Genomic DNA, 19,271 nt, shown 5'->3' on the forward strand with positions numbered 1-19,271 from the left:
ATGCCACTGTTACCTTGTGTTACTGGTCAGGTGCAACCAGGTGTAATCCTAACTGACAGCCTCTTGCACCTGAGCAGAGTGAATTCTTCTTAGTGTTTCATGGTCAGAGTGTTTAAATGCCACCACCTTTGGAAATCAGTTGAGAAGTAAAGTTGCATGTCTTGTGGGAATGAGGGGTCTCCTGAAAGTGATGGACAGGTGCTGGGGAGGGACCTGAACCACAGGCAGGGTCCCTGGCGGCTTGGAACCAGGTATCTGGCAAGGACAAGATAGTATCCCAGGACCATGGGACAGGCACTGCAGAGCAGGAGGAGAAGTTCTGGGGAGCCCTGGCCAAGTCCTGGGCGTGGTCTTGCTTGTCCTTTGCGTGTTGGTGGGAACGAACTCCACAAGTGCTCTGCACTTAAGAGTTTCAGTTCTGCTGGCGTAAATCAGTCATGTTAGACATCAGGAGAATTTAATCCATCTTCCCCATTTTGGATTCACTTTTCAATACAAAGCTATCGTGCAGCCTCTTCTCTGATGTCTGTGTCCTGTGGAATTCTGGTCCCCCTTCAGAGGGACCCTTTCAGGCAGTAGCTGTCCTAGTGTCGGTCTCGGCAGCATGTCGGGTCACTGGAAGGCTTCAGGCTGGGGTGCCTGCAGCCCTGAGATCTGATTGACTGGGCAGGAACGCGCCGCAGGCACCAGGACTTCGGGTAGGGAGGTGTCTCGTGTGTCGTCCCCACACGGCGCCCCTGACATTCCAAGAGGCTAGTGGGCCAGGAAGGGGAAGTAAGGGTGGGCGTGGAGAACGCAAGGAGAAGGGACCAGGGCAGGAGGAGGCGCACACTCTGTTCACTGGGAAAGAAGAGGAAGACGGCAACCCTCCCGGCACCGTCGAGAGCTGTGGGGCAGGGACAGGCTGGCGGGTTCAGCCGCAGAGCACCGGCTGCCACCGAGCCCCCGCGCTCTGCTCCGTGGAGCTGAGCATCCGGGCGAAGCCGCCCGCCCGGCAGGCCTGGGCAGTCCACCCCCTCGGGACGGTGGGGCGGGGCGGGCAGCTGAGCCGCCATGTAGCTGGGCCGAGGGGAAGTCGCGCCTCTTTGCCGCGTAACACAGTGCCCTGATGTGTGCATCACACACACGCCCCCCCCAATATTCAGGGGTCATGGTGTCTCGGTTCTCTCTGGAGATTTACTCCTGGATCATTCAAACCTGCGTTCATCCAGCGAACTGAAACCGATACACAAAGTGTGCGAACACGAGGCGCCCCCGTCGGGAGAGGCTCGAGCATCAGTACCCGGGTCCAGGGCTGGGACACGACGGGGGTGGCGGGCGGTTTGTCGCGGACGCGGCTCCCATCAGGAATGCACGGTGGCTGTGTTCGGGGCGGAGGGCGACACGCTTTATTCTGTGCACACTCGGATTTTGGCTGTTGGCTTTGCACAGTGAGTTACAGGGCGTCAGAAGGCGGGGGGTGGGGGGGGGCGGGTCTGTGCGGCGCGCTTGGCCCTGAGTCCCGTAGCAGCTGATGCCCTCTCCCGGCCTCCCCCTGCCCGGCCCTCTACTGCAGGGACCGGATGTGCTAGCCACGCCCGTGATGGTCTCTGGAAGCCCAGACAGGTTTTGGGTGAGGGTCTGTCTTATAACTGGACTGTTTCTTGATGGTTCCATTGAACTGGCTTGACGCGGACCGGACTGGAGCCGAGGCCCGGGACTCCGTCTCTGGTTCGCACCCAGGCCTGGGCATGGACGGTGCGGCCGCGGGCGGGCGCCCTCACTCCCCGACGCCCCGCTCCAGGGTCCGGACGAGGTGCTGATAGGTGTCTCTCTCCGCCTGCCACGAGTGATACCGCCTCACGTACTCCCTTCCGTTGGCCACAATTTCTTTTTCTAGCGCGGGATCACGAACCAGTCTCTTCGCCAGCTGAGCGAACTCCTGCAGAGGGAGGGAGAAACGGTGTCGGTAATGGGCGAGCGGGGATTTGCAGGGGTGTCTAAGCCTCTCCCTTGGCCGCGACCCGGCTCTGGGGATGTGGCCCCGAGGGGGCCGGAGAGCTCACGCAGACACGGGCTGAGCGAGAAACCACACAAACCCCCCATGCGCGTGCAAGCACACACGCGTGTCAGGATGGCCATCCGCGGGGGGCGCGGAGCCGTCAGCTCTACCTCCCCGTCGCTCTCCCCTGCGTTTCCCAAAGCTGCTGTTTCTTTTTTTCACAGGGACCCTTAAATCTGCTATTTCTCCCCTCAGCGTCCCCTGGGTCCGACTCCAGCCCCCGAGCCCCGCACCTCAGCTGCTGCCCCTGTGCTGCTTGCTCCCCACCGTGCTGGGGCTCCCCGTTCCCGGGCACGGAGCGTGTCTTCAGATGCTCTGCCTCGGCGAGAAGTGCCCGGCTTCAGAGTCCGAGCTGGCTCGGGTCCTTCCGCAAGACGCAAGGGAGCTGTGGCTCTGGGCCAGCGAGTTAACGGAGCCCCACGGGGACCATCTCCTCAGGGTCGGGGGCCCCTGACGGGTCAGCCCGGCCGTTCCTCAGACTCCCGCAGGAGAAAGAGGGAGACGGGACTCGACAAGCCTCAACTTGCTGGCGTTCCCTTCTGTCGCGTAGCTTCAGGCCGCGCGTCTGCTGACCGGTGCTATCTACAGATGTCACAGATGCCACCCCCAGCGCCGGGGCGGTCCTGAGGCCCAGCTTCTGGGGTCACAGCCCTCCGTAATCAGAATGAGGGTTATTTTGATTGTTCTGGAGTACTGAGTCTATGTTGCACGACATCAAGAGCAGAGTTCGTGAGCCCGGAGATCTGCATGTGACCTCACTCTCTACCTTCAGACGGGTGACCTTGGGGACATTCCTTAACTTCCTGTGCCTCTGTCTCCTCGTCTGTAACTAAGCGACAGCAGCAGCACCTGCTCCATGGTGTGTCGACAGGACAGATCGTGTTGGTGCAGAGGGCCTGGGCCTGGCCTGGCCCAGACTTTGCCTTCCCTGTCCCCAGGGCTCCTGGAAGCCCAGGCAAACACCAGCAAGACAGCCGGGTCTGGGATTAGCATCCAGTGCGCTGCTGTGTGAAAGGAATGCCCACATACTCTCAGAATTACCGCGTCGAATGCTCTTCATAGCTAACAACATAAATAGCAATATTTATGATAGAATGGAGTTCATATTTTTATGCCTTATGTTTCCACTCTTTAGTTCTTTTATAATAAAAGAATATACTTATTCCCACCTCCTAGCCGAACAACAGCATTCTTACAGAAGTCATTCGCCAGGCTTACACCTGGTCTGTTGCTGGACGACACCGGTCCGGTCTTGGATTTATCTGACATGCAGACAGGCTGTTAGAATGTCTAGACAGAATGTGTGGCCGTTTTCTAGCCGAGCCTGAATGACGGAGCTTCTACAGATAGGACGTGAGCAAGTGCACGGTTTCCTCTCTGTGCGGAAGACCGGACAGAAACACAGACTCACATAGAGCGAGAGCCCCTGGGGCCGGGGAGATGATGCAGCCCGGCTGGCGGGCGGGGAGCCCCGTGTGAGTGGCCGGAGGACAAGGGCGAAGCAGAGCATCGGGACAAGCAGAGGGAAACCTGCCCCGTGAGTCGAGGACGGCTCTCGTCCAGGCTGAGCCGGCTCCTGTGTGCCTGCCGACGCAGCAGTGCCCTTGGAGACATGCGAGGCGACAGTCAGCCGTGTGCTTGCTGGGGCAGACCGCGTGTCCTCTGTCCCCACGGGCGGCTGCAGTCTGCTTCCCCGGCTTGTGAACCTGTGCTCGACCCACAGACCACGTCAGAGGTCACGGGTCTGACCTCCAAGCACAGGTCCGTGGCTTCTCGGCTCCACCGCTGCTCTGAGGCCTGGGCTGCCCGGAGGGTGAGAGCACGGGGACACGGACACCCGCCAGGACCCGCCTGGCCCGTGAGGCAGGAGGATCTCCAGCAGAGCCCCCGGGAAAGAAGCGCGCATGTCCGTTCCCCTGGGATTCTGAACTTCTGGCTGTAGAACTTGCCAGAAAACTGGTCAGCTGATTGCCAAATACCTGGGGGCAGGGGGTGCTTGTCAAGGGCCCCTGCGGCACCTGAACTTGGAAATCACTCGGGAGAGTGACTTGTAAGGCATCAGACGGGATGTCCATGGAGCCGAGTGAGGGAACCCCACGCCTGGGAGCTCAGAGGCCTGTCTTCATGCTGTTCTCAGCACCCAGAACCGAGCGCCCACCCGTGCCGCAGCCACGTGGGCGCGGACTTCACGCCACATCCTCAGTGCTCTTCAAGAGAGGCCTAAATCCTGCATACCTCCATGCGTGCCGTGCACACGGAAACGCGCCCGTGGCCTACCCGGACTGACCCCAGGACCACAGATGTGCAGGCCTGGCTCGGGCTACACATCTCTGACATCAGAAAACACTGAGTAGGCCGCCGCTGCTGAGTCCTGAGTTCCCAGCTCCCCTGGCAGATGGGGCCTGCCCTGCCCCATGCCCAGGCCCTAACCCACACTTAGTCACCTGTCCCCTAAGTCACTGCTGCTGAGACCTTTCCCCTGAATCCCTGGGACCGGCCTTCTCTCGCGGAGGCACCGCCAAGGTCCAGGGAACGAGAAGCGGGTCCGCCGGGCAGATGTGATGCTCACACTCCTGTTGGGATCCCTGTCGCCACACCGTCTCCCCCACGCCACGGGGCAGGGGGCTCTCGTGGGACGCGCACAGCCCTGCGGACCGCACCCCGGACATGGTTCAGAGAAGCGGCCCATCCCGGCCCCCTTCTGGGAGCCCCATGGGCTTCTTCCCAGAGACGCTAAAATCGACTGCGCAGAAACGGAGCTTCGGGCGAGGATGCTGAGTTCAACAGCCCTAAAGCTCAGGCCATTTTGCAAACAGCACCCGGCTCGCACCCAACCAGTCCCCCCCGCAGACCAGGCCTCTGAGCCCGGGGAGGCCCAGGAGCAGCACCCTGGATGCCTGGGCGCACGTCCCAACCCCTGCCCGGGGCTGCTGGGGACAGGGCAGTCCACGGCTCTGACCCATGCGATGGGAACGTTAACCCTCTTGTGCTCCTGAGTCACGGACAGAGCCGCTCTGGTGAGGCGCAAGCCTGTCCCCGCGCTCCGCTCTGTTGAGCACATCGAGCGTCCGGCCTGGAGCCACCAGTGGGGTCGGGAGGGGCCTCAAATCCACAGCGGCAGCTGGCAGCCGTCGCGTGCTTCCCTTTCGGAACCCAGGCCTGGGGGCCACGATGATGGGGCTCAGGCCCGCTCTTACTACCGTATGCCCCACGGGCGCTCCGGCCGTGCCCCTACGCAACGCACTGCAGTTCGCAAGTCCGAACATAGCAACAGTCCCGTGAGGCAAGACAGACAAAGCCACGAATAACTAAACATCAGCTCAGAGAGGACTTGGCTGCCAAGTGAGTTTTGACATAAAATTCCCAAAAAATCAAATTGCTTTTCAGGTACTTTTTGGATTTTGGAAATGCAGAAAGGGCCTGGGACTCTGGGCTGTCCCCAGGACGCTTCAGACAGAGGAGCAGGAGCAGAGAGGGGCTCGGGGACCGCGCCCAGGGGCCCACGGTAAGCGTCAGCGTCCAGGACGGGACTGCGCTCAGACCGTTCGGCCCTGGACCTGCGTCCCCCTCCTCCCGCCTCGGCAAGCGAAGGCCAGAACGAGAGGGAACGCCATGAGGGGGCGCTGGCCCGGGGGAGGTTCCAGGGGGCAACAGTGACCACAGCCGGGTCAGAGAGAATGAGCGGGGCCTCAAGACAAGTGGCGGTAAATCTGCCATGGAGTCATCCTGGCTGTGCCTCGGGGACCCGGGATGGATGTGAGGCTCCCTGGCAGGTCGTCCAGGGGAGCGGGCTGTGGGAGACAGACCTGCGGGTGAAGGCCACCTCCAGCCCCTGCAAAGGCTCCTGATTCTTTGTCCCGCTGAGGCTGGGCTCGGCCACCTCGGCCCACAGACCCTTGGGGGAGCAGGGGACGATCACTGGTGGGCTGGTGGCCGCCGTCCTGGTCCACACGAATGTCCACACACTGCCCTGTTCGTAGCCAGCGCAGTCTCCCTCCCTCGGACCTCAGCCACCCGCCGTGCCTTCACGTGGCCACAGCTCACGGCCACGGCTCTCTTGGACCCGGCTCCGGGAATGGCCCCGATGAGCAGGAGCCCCTGAATGGCGAGCAGCCCAGCTGTCGGGGTCCACGCGTCGTCCCTGCTCCGAGGAGCACCTTCTGCACGCGGTGCGCAGTGCCCCCGGGGGAAGAGCGCACAGTCTCTGCACCCGTGGGAACAGAAGCGGGGATGGGCTCACCACCCGCAGACTCGGCTGAGCTCAGCAGCCGCGGACACGGGCCGCTCACCACAGACCGTGAAGCCAAGCGGCTGCGGAGTGGCGAGTCCAGGCGGGGACGGGGACGCGTCCCCCGTGCGTGTGACCTGCAAAAATAGGAGGTTGTCTCCAAGTGGCTAATGTTAGTTTCTTTTTAATTTTTATGTTGTCGATTTTTCTGTAAAAACCATGTGGACAGTAAAAAATCAGAGCCCGCCGCCAGCAGACGGAGACCATGGGGCCGCGTCAGCTCTGTGCCCGCCGCGCTCCTGCGAGCCGGCCCCGCGGTTCTTGTCGGTTTCCGCCGTTTCCCTGCGCCCCCGCGCGCCGCACCCCTCCAGCTCCCCTGCGGCTTGCCAACACCCCAGCTCCCGTGCACGGGGCTCTGCCGCCGCCAGGACCTTCCCTGTGGGGCACCTTGTCCTTCGAGGCCAGCCTGACCCTCGCAGAGCAGAACCTGAGAGAGTCCCGGGGTGGATCCTACCGCGTCCGACCGGGGGTGCTGCCCACGGTGCTGAGGGCGGGGAGAGGCTGTGCTGCCCTATCTCAGGACCACGCTGCCTGGACCACAAACCCCTGCGGCTGGACCTGCCCTCCCAGCTTCTGCCTCCAGGACCTCACTCGGGGCCCACCACGTGGCAGGGCCTCAGGGAAAGTCCTCTGACTCACCTGCCGTGTGGCGGGATCTGACTCCCTGCCTCGTGGCACAGCGACGGACAGAAGCCGTCACTCTTGCGCTGTCACTTGAGGCCCAGACTCTTCTTTCTGGTTGGTGAGTCTCTCCACTCCCGAGACACCTGAGACCCTAACCCTCTCTTGTGTCTGGAGGGCAAGGCCTGGTCCCGAGCTAGGAATGTGCCTCCTTGGACATGACCTGGCTGGGAATGTCGCCGCTGCGGTGACGGTCCTGTCCCTCACTTGCTCACAGAGGGAACAGCCCGCATCTAGAGCAGACGTCTAACGGCTAGCCGCCCAGCAGGTCTCCCCTGGATGGTTGGCGAGGCCCACGGCGTTTAAGCCAAGAGCCAACGGAATTGTCAACACTCACAAGTGGGTAAAATCCAGTTATAATTTGGGAGTTCCAGCTTGTCTTCAGACATGGCAGGGCGTGACTCGGGCCTGTGGGCCCAGGGTGACTGGCGGTGGGCACTGTCGGGGCCCTTCGCTCGCCGGGGGCGTGTGGTCTGCCCTGTGGCCCCATGTGAGAGCACGAGCCTCCTGGCCTTGCGGGAGCCTGGTTCAAACCTGCTGCTTCTCCCCCCCCAACCCCTCACAGCCACACTTACTGCGCACACACTTCTTCCCTCACAACCTCGCTCCTGCTGGTGGGGCTCACCAAGGCCCTGATAGGACTGACCCCATCTTCCGTGTTCCAACGCCAGACGCGGAAGCCGCTGGGGCCCCTGGGGAGACGGCGCCCGCACACGCAGCTGCTGGGCCGTGCGCCTGACCCTGACGGCCAGAAGGCGTGGGTGCTCAGGACGCCGCATGTGGGCGCCAGTCTGTCCCCTGACCGCGGCCACGGTGCAGAGGCTGTCACGGGGTGTGGAGACCGGACCGCGGAGTGCCACAGGCACGGGGAGGGGAGACGGGGAGCGAGGGCTCAGGCGGGGACCGCCATAGAACCCAGGCTGTGCTCTCAGAGGAGAGATCAGGTTTCCCTCGCGGCTGCTGGTTTAATTCCATACAGACGTTCACAAAATAAACGAGCACGAGGACTGCCCTTGACCACCACTGATGTCATTCAAGCAAAGCCCGTGCGCGGTTTGTTTGCTGTTTCAAAGGGTGGGGGGGGGGTCTGATATGTGTGAGCGATCGGTGAGCCCCCGCCTGGTCGTCTCTATCACGTCCATCAGGGACAAAGCGCGCCCACTGACTGAGTCCAGATGCAGCCACTGTCCCCCCTTACCAGGTTAAATGCCACTTCTGATCCGTATTTGGGTGCGGATTGGAAATAACCCTTTCACACTCCGCGGCCGGCCGGTGGTGCGTGCCGCTGAGCCCGGGGCTGCGCGGACTCCCCCACGGTTGGCGGCTTATTTAAAATGCGTCTCATTTTGGAAGCAGGCTCCCGCCCTGCGCTTGGTCGGGTCTGGTGGCCGCCGTAAAGAAGACAAAACAAAGTCGTGGTGACGGCCCTGTCTAGCAGGCTTTTCAAAGTGTGTTAACACAGCCCGCGGCCTCCCCCGACGTGAGACCTGAAGTGTCCTTTCGTTTTTTAAAATCCTTTGTGACACCAATATTGACGTCGTAGAATCAAAACAAGTCCTTGACTTTGTGTGCCGTGGCGCCGTGTCTCTGAGCCGGGGGACATGACCCTCCTGGGGGGAGGGGACGCTCGCTGGCAAGTGTCAGAGGGAGGCCCTGCCGGAAGCACCGTGCTGTCCTCGTGCGCGGACGCCCGCCGAAGTTAGAGCTCCGGAACGCGCCGACGGGGGCCCGGGGAGAGGACAGTAAATGACCTTGCGGGGGGGGGAGGCACAACTGCCTGACCCACAAGCTGGCGGGTGTTGACTGCCAGAGTCCCAGAATGAGGTAGAAAGCAGCAAGCCGGGGTCTGGAGAGCGACGCCGCTCGGGCCGCAGGCGCTGCCGCCGAAAGGGAAGGCGTTAGCGGCCGGGATGCCTTCGGCCGGACAGTTACCCGGGAGCCCCGGGCTCCTTGGCTGCTGCATCGGCCTCCCCAGCCCGGGGCTGGGGGGCAGCACCCCAGGCCGCAGGGAAGAGAGGGGAGCATGGTTGTGGCAAGGGAGAGGGAAAGCTGTCTCGGATTAAGCATCTGCCAGAGGAAATCTGAAAACTGAATTTTCTAATATTTGCGTTGACTCTAATTTTTAAGTGTAAATCCCCACGCTCTTGAATATAACATGTGCTCTCGGGAAGACGCCGGCAGGCAGAACCTAAGTTTTAAAGACTCAAAGGACAAAACTCAGGCCTAAGGCATTACCTCCTGCCGCGGACACCGGGTGTGATGGAGGCCGTGCCTCTCCCATGAGGACAGCCGGCTGGAGGTCTGACACACTCAGACCCGTGTGTCCCTCTGCCTGCGCCCGGCACCGCCCCAGGGGGCAGCAGGGATCACGAGCTCTGCTTGTCCCAGAGAAGACAGCTTGGAGACCCAGGCCAGGCCACACGTCCTGGGCCCAACTGCGGGCAGACACCCACGGGCGCACCCCAGACCCCTTCACACACTTCCCGGAGGTCCCCCCGCCCCCCGTCATGCCCCGGCCGTGTCCGCTCCCGGCTGCACTGTCCCACGTGTTGTCTTCACATAAAGTGCTGGCTCGCTGCGTGCGCTGTTTTGAGGCATGACGGCGCTCAGACACACGGCCATCTTGCTGAACACCGGTAGGTGTTCTAGAAATCCACGGTCTGTCTGAAGAGCGCCCGCCCGGAGACCAGAAATCCAAGCATCAGGGGGCCTGACGGGCTCAAGGCCGCGCCGATTGTCAGAGGCAGGATGGGGAACAGGAGCAGGTCCTGTGTTTGGGTCTCTGTTCTTGGATTTTCCGAACTGCCCCTGGGGCCACAGAGGACACAGGCTGCATGCAGGGCTCCCTCCAGGGAGGGGCACAGGGCACGGGCCGAAAGATGCGAACCCCGGACCGTCCGCGGGAAATGCCGACGAAAACCGTCCCGGACAAACGCTTCCTTACCTGAGGGTCTGAAAACAGCAGGCCTGTGACCTCGTGCTTCACCACCGCCGCGTTCCCGGGGATGTTCCGGGCCAGCACCGGCACTTCCAGGTCCATGGCCTGCGGACGGGAGAGAGAAGACCGGTGGGCAGCCGTGACTACGACCGTCCCCGGCGGACGAGCCCGTGTGGGGGGAGTAGCGTCTGTGCCTGCCAGGCCTCCAGCACCGCACCCGATCGAAACGTTCCACTGGCATAGTATGTCCTGCACTGTGAGAACTTACTGTTGCAGGTTCTGGAAAGCTCTATTCTGCAAGACTTTGGCATAATTACCGTGGTGTCACGAAGAACCCCCCCTCGCCCGTCACCTCCCGTGTTCGCTTGACACTTGTGCAGTGACAGTCTGGAGCGCACAACCGTAATTACCCTAATGACTCTCCCAGTGAGTCATGCGCCCCCAGCGCAAGCCGCAGGAACGGTGCCAGCGGCCTGGCACGTCTCTCTGGCACGCAGACCAGAGTAAGAAGGAACGCGATTCGTCATCCCGACTGTGCACTGAGCAGGCTTTCCACCCCCAAGGTCTGGGATCGGCTCGCGGCATCCGCGGCCCCACACAGACGAGCATCGAGGCCTTGGAAGGTGCCTGAGAGCTCAGCGGGCAGAGTTGGTCTCATCGGCCCGGCCGGGCAGCGTCTCCAGTTCTCCTCCTATGGTTCTGGGGAGCCCCCGACACTGAGCCTCCTGGGGCTGCTTAGACCTGTGCCCATTCAGCGCCGCTCACTCAGGAGCCCTCCAGCACGTGAGAGGGACGTCCCTTTGCAACCTGGCATCCACGGCAGGATGGGTTTGGCGTCAGGAGCAAACCGATAATGTGGCTTTTACTCCACAAAAGTATGTTTTAGACGCTCTGACTGTTGTGGCATCTCTTTTCATGTCATAAACATTTGGTCACAAAGGGGTGAGGTTTGATCTTCAGAAACGTAAAGTTATCCAAGTGCAGCAGGTTTCCGCCGTCCTTTTGTAGTGTCCCGTCTAGGGTCTTCGATGGTCACGACACTCGGGAAGGAGGCACCGCGCAGCACAGGAGAGCAGTAACAGGAGCGGCCGCGTCCCAGCACCACCGTCCCAAGGGCTTCCGGCTCCTGGGTGGGCCCGGGGTTCTGACATGCCGCAGGCCCGTCTGGAGGCCTGGAAGACAGCAGAGGGCCTGGGATCGAGAGGACTTGGTCTCAGTGAAGCTCTTGCTTCACTGTCTTTGCTCTGGGCCACACAGTGCATGTTCCCCTCAGACCGCAGTGCTGTCCCCTGGAGTGAGGAGGAGCCCTGACCCCGCCCAGCGCGGCCCCCCCGCCCCACGATCCTGCCCGTCGTGGCCCCCCTGCCCCTCGATCCTGCCCATCGCGGCCCCCCTGCCCCACGATCTGGCATCGCAGCACCCCCCACCCCATGATCCGGCATTCCCGAAAGTTCCTCCCGCCACTCTGCAGTGCAGCCCAGGAACCGCTGAGGTAGCAAGCCTGCGGACGAGGCTCTGGATTTCTCCCTGGTTCTTGGCTGAATGAGGGACTAAACGGTCCTCTACAGCACATGAGAGAGTCCGCAGTCATTGTGCACAGATACCGCTGTGTGGTTTTGGCGTAAGCCGACCAGCACATCGCGACATCAGCGGCGAGGTCGTATCTGATCACAGTGAGTGACGCGGAGTCCCACGGCTTGTCTCTGCACTTGTCATAGTGCGGGCCGCCGGCTCATTCAACTAGCACAACACACTGTGGTTTGTGAAGTCACTGCCTCCTCCTCACATGGGCGCGACCTTTGAGACCATCCTGTCACCCAGCATCTCCCGTCAGGTCAGAGCTCAGAGAGAGGGTGACTGACACGTCGCGCCGCTCCTGCTCCAGGCAGCCCCGCAGCATTTTCACACTCAAAGGGTACGTTTATCCCGATTTGAGTCAGCGTCAGGACCTGCGAAGCATCTGTGGCCGACACGGGATTGAGAGGGGTCATGCACGATGGGGTGGAGAGGTGACAGATGCAGATTGACGGAACCGACGACCAAAGCCCCACAGGCCGAGCCGCCCCTGGGAGAGAATGGAGTTGAAACCCCCGTCTCGGGCAAAGAAGAATCTTGTCATCGGCCCTCGTGTCGCGTAAACTCACTGGTGTATCCGCTCGACCAGCGCTCGCCGAGCGCCCGTCCTACGTGGAAGGCTGCGCCCCACTAGAACTGTCCCTTCCTTGTCACTCACTGGACAGAAGTTTGTTCTCAGCCTGCAAACGGCAGGACACAGGGGCGGGGCTGACGGGAGCAGGTGGCAGACGGGGACAGTGAGTTGGTACTGCCCCGTGGGGGAACCTCGCTTGAAGCAAAAGGCCATGAGAAGGAAACAGCAAGTCTGGCCAGAGGAGGAGGACAGCGTCACACAAACGCAGTCACTGTCGTGGACAGCAAGAGCAACGCAGCTGATAAACCCAGGGGCTCTTCTCTGGAAGAAAAAACATCAGCGAAGTAATGAAGCCGCCAGGGCTCTCCTCCCAAGCCAGGGGCAAGCCAGAGCAGGCAGCGGCAGGGGGCGCGGGCCACTGGGGCACGAGGGATTCCGGAATCCCAGGCGGGTGCCTCCCGCAGTCCCGTGTGAACCGCGTGCCCGGCGGCAGCCGGCAGCGACTGGGAAGACCGCTTCTCCCCTAACCGACCGCGGCGGCGGCAGAAGAGCTGAAACCGCGATTTCGGGAGTAAACAGAAAACTTATCGCGGAAACGATGTGCAACGGAACAACCGTCTCAGACGGTGTCGCAAGCGAATTCTGCGAAGTCCTCGAACCGCTGCGTCCCCGGGCTGCAGGAGCGGTTCCAGGTCACCAAAGAAGAACGAAACGTCCCAAGTAAGTGTCAGGAGAGGAGGCCCCCAGCCCCATCAAAGCACAGGACAGACGGCCCGGGAAGAGAAGCCGCAGGCCGACCTCACGTCCCAACCTCCGTGAAAACCCTGAAGAAGACAGTAGCAAACAGAATGCAGCAGCGCACGAAGAAATCGCGGAAACGGACCACGGCAGTTCCCACACCCAGTCGAATGCACTAGAACACACTCAGAAGACCGACGTCGTCCGGCTGGGCGACAAGAGCAAGACTTAGCCGTGTTCACCGCCTACAAGAGAAACACGCTGGATTCAAAGACACCAAAGTTGGAAAGTCAAAGGATGAGAAAACGTACCTGTGAACAGAAACCACAGAGTTTCCCTGGTGGCATTAACGTGACCAAATGGCCTGGGGGACAAGACCTGTTCCTGGAGACAGAGGAGCATCTTAACGGGAAAAGGATCCACACATCAGGAACACTTAAAAGTTATAATGTGTGCACATGCCCGAGGACAGAGCCCCGTACACCTGAACCAAAAACTGACAGAACTGAGAGGAGAGATAGGCAATTTAATCATCATAATTAGATATCCTGACCCCCCCCCCCCCAATAACTGACAGAGCGACAGGACAGACACCTGACAGCCGGAAGCCCGGAACAGCACTAACCCACTTAACCTGACATTTCCCGGACACCCCCAACGGCTGCAGAAGACACATTCCTCCCCAGTACGTGTGGTTCCCTCTCCAGGACATGTTATATGCTGAACGCAAAGAAATACGAGCGCATTCAGGAAGACCAAAATCACGCAAAGTATGTTTTCTGACCACATATTTGGAAACTGGGGTATGGCTGTGGGACAAGGGGATATAGATGTGAACAGAGGAAGGGGAAGCCTCCGGTGGCAGGACTTAAACTGGAGGTATCCTCTGTGTGTGTGTGTGTGTGTGAGAGAGAGAGAGGCGGTGGGGGAGACAGGGCACAGGGGTGAGCGTAGGGGAGGGGTATGTGACTACTCGTTGTGCTGTCAGTTCTCTGGGTTTTAAACATTTGACAATCAAAATGATAATTTTCTCAAATTACATGCTCTGAAGCTCTTCTGCCTGGGTGTGAATGCTTGCTCTTTTACGCACAGCTGACCCTCGAAGCAGGGATTCGAATTCTGAGTCCACTTAAACATGGATTTTTAAAAATTGTCTTACATTAGTCACCATACAGTACATTAGTAGTTTTTGATGTTCTGTCCAACATTCACTGTTTATGTACGACACCCAGTGCTCCATACAACACGTGCGCTCCGTGATACCCACCACCAGGCTCACCCATCACCCCCCACTCTGGTAAAACCCTCAGTTTCTCAGAGTCCACAGTCTCTCCTGGTTCGTCTGATTTCCCCCCCCATCTCGCTTCTCCTCTCCATCTCCGAGTGTCCTCCGTGTTATTCCTTCTGCTCCACAAATAAGTGAAACCATATGATAATTGACTCTCTCTGCTTGACTTATTTCACTCAGCATCATCTCCCCCAGTCCCGTCCATGTTGATAAAAAAAAGTTGGGTATTCATCCTTTCTGATGGAGACATCATACTCCATAGTGTATATGGACCACATCTTGCTTATCTATTCATCCATTGAAGGGCATCTTGGTTTTTTCCACAGTTTGGCGACTGTGGCCATTGCTGCTATGATCATTGGGGTACAGATGGCCCTTCTTTTCACTCCATCTGTATCTTTGGGGTAAATACCCAGGAGTGCAATTGCAGGGTCATAGGGTAGCTCTATTTGCAATTTTTTGAGGAACTTCCGCACTGTTTTCCAGAGTGGCTGCACCGACTTGCATTCCCAGCCACAGTGTAAGAGGATTCCCCTTTCTCCACATCCTCTCCAATACACGTTGTTTCCTGTCTTGTTAATTTTTGGCCCTTCTGACTGGTGTAAGGTGGTATCTCAGTGTGGTTTTGATTTGAATTTCCCTGATGGCTAATGATGATGAACATTTTTTCATGTGTCTGATAGCCATTTGTACGTCTTCTTTGAAGAAGTGTCTGTTCATGTCTTCTGACCAGTTTTTGACATGATTATTTTTTGGGTGTTGAGTTTGTGGAGTTCTTTATAGATCTTGGAGATCAGCCCTTTGTCTGTAGTGTCATTTGTGAATATCTTCTCCCATTCTGTATGTTGCCTCTTTGTTTTGTTAAGTGTTTCCTTTGCTGTGCAGAAGCTTTTGATCTTGATGAAGTCCCAAAGATCATCTTCGCTTTTGTTTCTCTTGCCTTGGGAGACTTATCTGGAAAGAAATTATCTGTGGCCAATGTCGAAGAGGTTACTGCCTGTGTTCTCCTCTAGGATTCTGATGGATTCCTGCCTCACGTTGAGGTCTTTCATCCATTTTGAATTTAACTTTCACAGAGTTTTTTTTTTTTTTTTTTTTTTTAATAAATACGCTATAAGACTGTAAATGTATTTTTCTTTAAGATTTTCTTAATAACATTTTTCTTTTTCTGGCCTCTTTATGGTAAGAATATAGTATATAATACATACAACATACAAAATATGTGTTCCCTGACCGTTTATGTTACTGGTAAGGTTTCCGGGCAGTAGGAGGCTATTAGTAGTTATGTTTTTGGGCAGTCGGAAGCTGCAAGGGATCTTCAACTGCGTGGGATTCAGGGCCTCTCACCCCACGGTGGGCAAGGGTCTGCTGGACTAGCTGTCCGATCTTGAGCCACTGTCACAATCTCTCGCATGTTTGCCCATTTTCCCTGATGTAAAATAGGATGAGAATAAAATCTTCATTAAGGGTCGTGGGGAGGATTAACCAACGGTACTGAAGAACTTAGACTCATTCCTGGGCACAGTCACCACAGCAAATAAGATCGAGGTTGCTGATGGTTTCTCTGCCTGAATCAGTAAGATTCACGGAGTTGAACTCCACTGCCCGGAGCTCTAGGTTGCATTTCAAACCTCAAAATCCCACATAAAAAGCAGGTGCCCTTAGAAACTAGGAAGCTGGAAAGAAAGTGAATTTAAATTATATTAAAATTTGGAATAAAATTTTAATATAATTTCAAAAATAAAAATGCAGCATACACAAGCATAAAAATAAATTTGAACACTTTTCTTGGACCATACAAATTAATCAAAATGAATCATCAGTCCAATGTAAGAGCTAAATCCATAAAACCCCCAAAGAAAATACAGGAGTAGATATTTGAGAGCTTGGTCAGGCAAGCTTTCTTAGATATGACACCGAAAACACAAGCAACAGCAACAACGATGAAAATAGATACACTGACCTTAATAAAACATCTTGGACTTTGGAACTTCAATGAAAACCATTAAGAAAATGAAAAGATGGAACCCACAGAGTGGGTTTTAAAGCATGGGTTTGTAAAGCATCTATCTGGTCAGGGACTTATACCTACAATATATAAAGAGCTCTTACAACTTAATAATGAGAAAGACAACCCAATTTAAAAAATGGACAATCTGAGAAGATATTTCTTCAAGGAAGATATAAATAGGGCAAGAAACACCCGAAGAGATGCTCCACACCATCTTTAGAGAACTGTAAGTGAATTCCGCAGTGCGCTACGACGTCGCACACCCCAGGACGGCTGGCACCCGGAAGACAGTAGCGGCTGAGGGGGGTGTGGGGAAACTCGAGCCTCCCCGCGCCCTGCTGGTGGGCAGTGAGCCGCTGTGCTCACTTTGGAAGGTGGTGTGGTTCCTCCTCCAACAGTTAAACACAGAGCTCCCACGGACCCAGCAAGTCTGCTCCTGGAGGCGGACCCAAGAGAAATGGAACCTTGTGGCCAAACACGTGCCCACAGCTGTTCCCAGCAGCGCTACTCAGGAAGTGGACCCAGCCCAGCTGTGCACGACCCGGCGCGAGATCCGTAAGTGCAGCGCGTCCGCACCACGGCATGTCTCAGATACAAAGGAATGAGGTCCAGACGTGTCCTGCAGCACGAGAACATTAAGTTGGTGACAGAAGCAGGTCCCAGAGCCCCCATGTCCTCAGCTTCCCTGTATATGGAATGTCTGGAGGACACAGACCTGGACCGACACAGACTGCTGGTTGTCATCTCAGGGTGGACTTGGCCTGGGGGGAGGGGTGGGCGTTGGGGAGAAACAGTGAGTGCCTGAGGATGTGTCCAGGAGTTCTTTCTGGGTTGATGAAAATTTCCTGAAATTGATAATGCTGATGGCTCCCAGGTTGGGGATATGCTAGAAACTCCTGAATCGCACACTTTGAATGAAACTAGTGCTTCGAGTGAGTGAACGGATGTATGCGCATTTTGTGAGTTACATCTCAGTAAAACTGTATTTTGGAAGCATTTTAAAAAGACAGTGCGGAAGACCTCTGAACTTCTTCGGAGTGTGTCCTAGTCAGGGACAAAAGCCCGAAATAACGATCTATAAAAGGCAGGCCCCCAGACATGGTTTTTCAGTAAATCTCGTTGCCCAGCGAGTGGATACTTCATTGCTAATTGCTCACTGCAATGGTGCTAAATCATTAAGTTGACATGTAAGTGTGGTGATGTCATAGAATATAAAGTAATGAGTTTTTCTTTATCTCCGAAATGTCTGTGTTTTCTGTCTGTGATAAATTCTGTGGCTTTTTCCTTCTTTAGTGCTGTGTCTTGACTGTCCGGGGATAGCTCTTGTTAGCGATCTCCCTTGTCGGGGACAGGTGGGGTCACTGACACACACTGTCCGTGTGGCGAGTGTCTCCCACGGGATGGCCACGGCAGCGGGGCAGGTAGTGTTTTCTGCGGAAGCCACGTTGCTCCTGAAGGGAGGGAGGGTGGCTTACCCCCAGGCAGAGCGCCCGGCTTGGGACGGGGATGTGTTTGGTTCTGACGGCTCCGTAGGGCTCCCGCCGTTCCCTCTAGCAGGTTCTCTGCCCACAGATCCTGCTGGGTGGCTTTTCTCCTCGTTCAGGGCCAGGTTCAAGGGCCACGCTCTGGCTGCCTGAGTGTGCTCAGGGAACTGCACTGCAGCTGCGGTGGCTTAAACCGAGGAAGGTCATGGTTCTGGAGGCCGGGAGTCCGAGAGAAGGTTCAGGGCCATTGCTTCTGAGGGCGTGGGCAGGGATCTGGCCCAGGGCTCCCGCCTCGGTTAGGAGATGCCATCCTCTCCCGTTGTCTCTGCGTGCCTGGCTGCCCAAATCCCCTCTTACCGGCATCCCTGGCACAGTGGCTCGGGGTCCAACCTAATGACCCATCTTAATGCAGACCCCATGTCCAGGAGAGGTCCTGGGGTGGGACCCAGACTGGCTCTTGCAGGGACACGGCTCGGCACCTACACTGCCCGCTGACCAGCACTGCCTCCCCAGCGGCTGACCAGAGCCTCGTCTCCCGCCTGACGCAGGCGCCCCCTTTGTTTCCTGCCCAGAGCTTTCTTCATTCATTTGCGGATTTCCTCACTTCCTGTTTCCAGTTCCCTCTTTCAGCCCAAAGGGGCAGAAATTCCCCAGGAACCAGGACTTCTCTGGGTCCTGCTCTCTGCTGTGTCTCCAGGGCACAGCCCACACCCAGCACACCCAGTGCCCCTGGGTGGAAGGAAAGAACTCACAGGCGTGTTAGTGCGATGACCGTTTCCAGGCTCTGCGTCCCCGAGGAGTGGGGGTGGGCAGACTTGATGTCGTGTAGTCACAGACGAGGAACTCTGAAGTCCTCTCCTGAGAACTAAACTGTCGCCAGGAAAGGACACGTCTTCAGAAGGAAGTGGGTGGGAAGGCTGTTCTCATGCGGCAAGACACGGCACTCGGGCATCCGATGGTTGACTGTCACGTCACTGTCTCAAGGTGCGACGTCGCCTCCTTAAAACCAAGCTGCCTGGAAAAAAGGTGAGGTGCCAGGGCAGGACGAGAGCGTGGAGCCAGTCCCGACAAGACCCGGCTGGCAGCGGCATCTGGTGTTCCACGGTGTCGGGAGACGGGTGCGTGCACCCTGCACACGCTTTCTGCTGGTGAACACAGACGAGGCTCGTGCGGCGCAGAGCTGGGGGACGGCAGTCCAGACCTGGCTCCGGGGTTCCAAGAGTGAAAGGTGTCTGCGCCAGGTTCAGTCCGCACACCCTGATTTCTTCCGGTGGAGCTTCTCCACCTGTCACCGGTGGATGGAAACCTCCATTTCCACCTCGAGAAGAACCTTTGTAGCTTGTGCCCCATTTTCTGCAGAGCTTCCAGAAGATTCCAGAGACACTGCCTCCCCTCCACACACAGATCCGTCTCCAAACGCAGCTTCTAGGGCTCCCTCCGCCAAGGCTGGAAGTGTGCGCCCCGTCACCTGTATTTCCGGAAGGAATTCTGATTTCCGGGACTCCGGGTTTTCTGGTGGAGAGGCTAGCTTGTGTTTCCCCAGCCTTGACCAGTGCGTGTCCAGTGCAGTGACAGCTGCCTGTCAGATGGGGACCAGGCAGGTCGGAGAGTGCCCCCAGCACACCGCACTGCACTCAGATCTTATGTCGCTCA

The 19,271-nt window shown here is 57.8% G+C and overlaps 1 protein-coding gene across 1 annotated transcript in view; it reads right to left on the reverse strand.

Annotated features, from left to right (window-relative positions):
• Nucleotides 1–1,365: 1,365 nt before the first annotated feature.
• GLT1D1 (glycosyltransferase 1 domain containing 1) overlaps nt 1,366–19,271 on the reverse strand; it is an 81,790-nt gene continuing 63,884 nt past the window's right edge. Inside the window, 2 exon segments of the mRNA XM_004778213.3 lie at nt 1,366–1,921; nt 9,955–10,053. Coding sequence (XP_004778270.2) covers nt 1,760–1,921; nt 9,955–10,053 — 261 coding nt within the window. The 3' untranslated portion in view covers nt 1,366–1,759.

The sequence above is a fragment of the Mustela putorius genome, unplaced genomic scaffold (genome assembly GCF_011764305.1).
Source record: "Mustela putorius furo isolate JIRA1106 unplaced genomic scaffold, ASM1176430v1.1 tig00537248_pilon_pilon_pilon, whole genome shotgun sequence".
In the NCBI taxonomy this organism is placed as follows: Eukaryota; Metazoa; Chordata; class Mammalia; order Carnivora; family Mustelidae; genus Mustela; species Mustela putorius.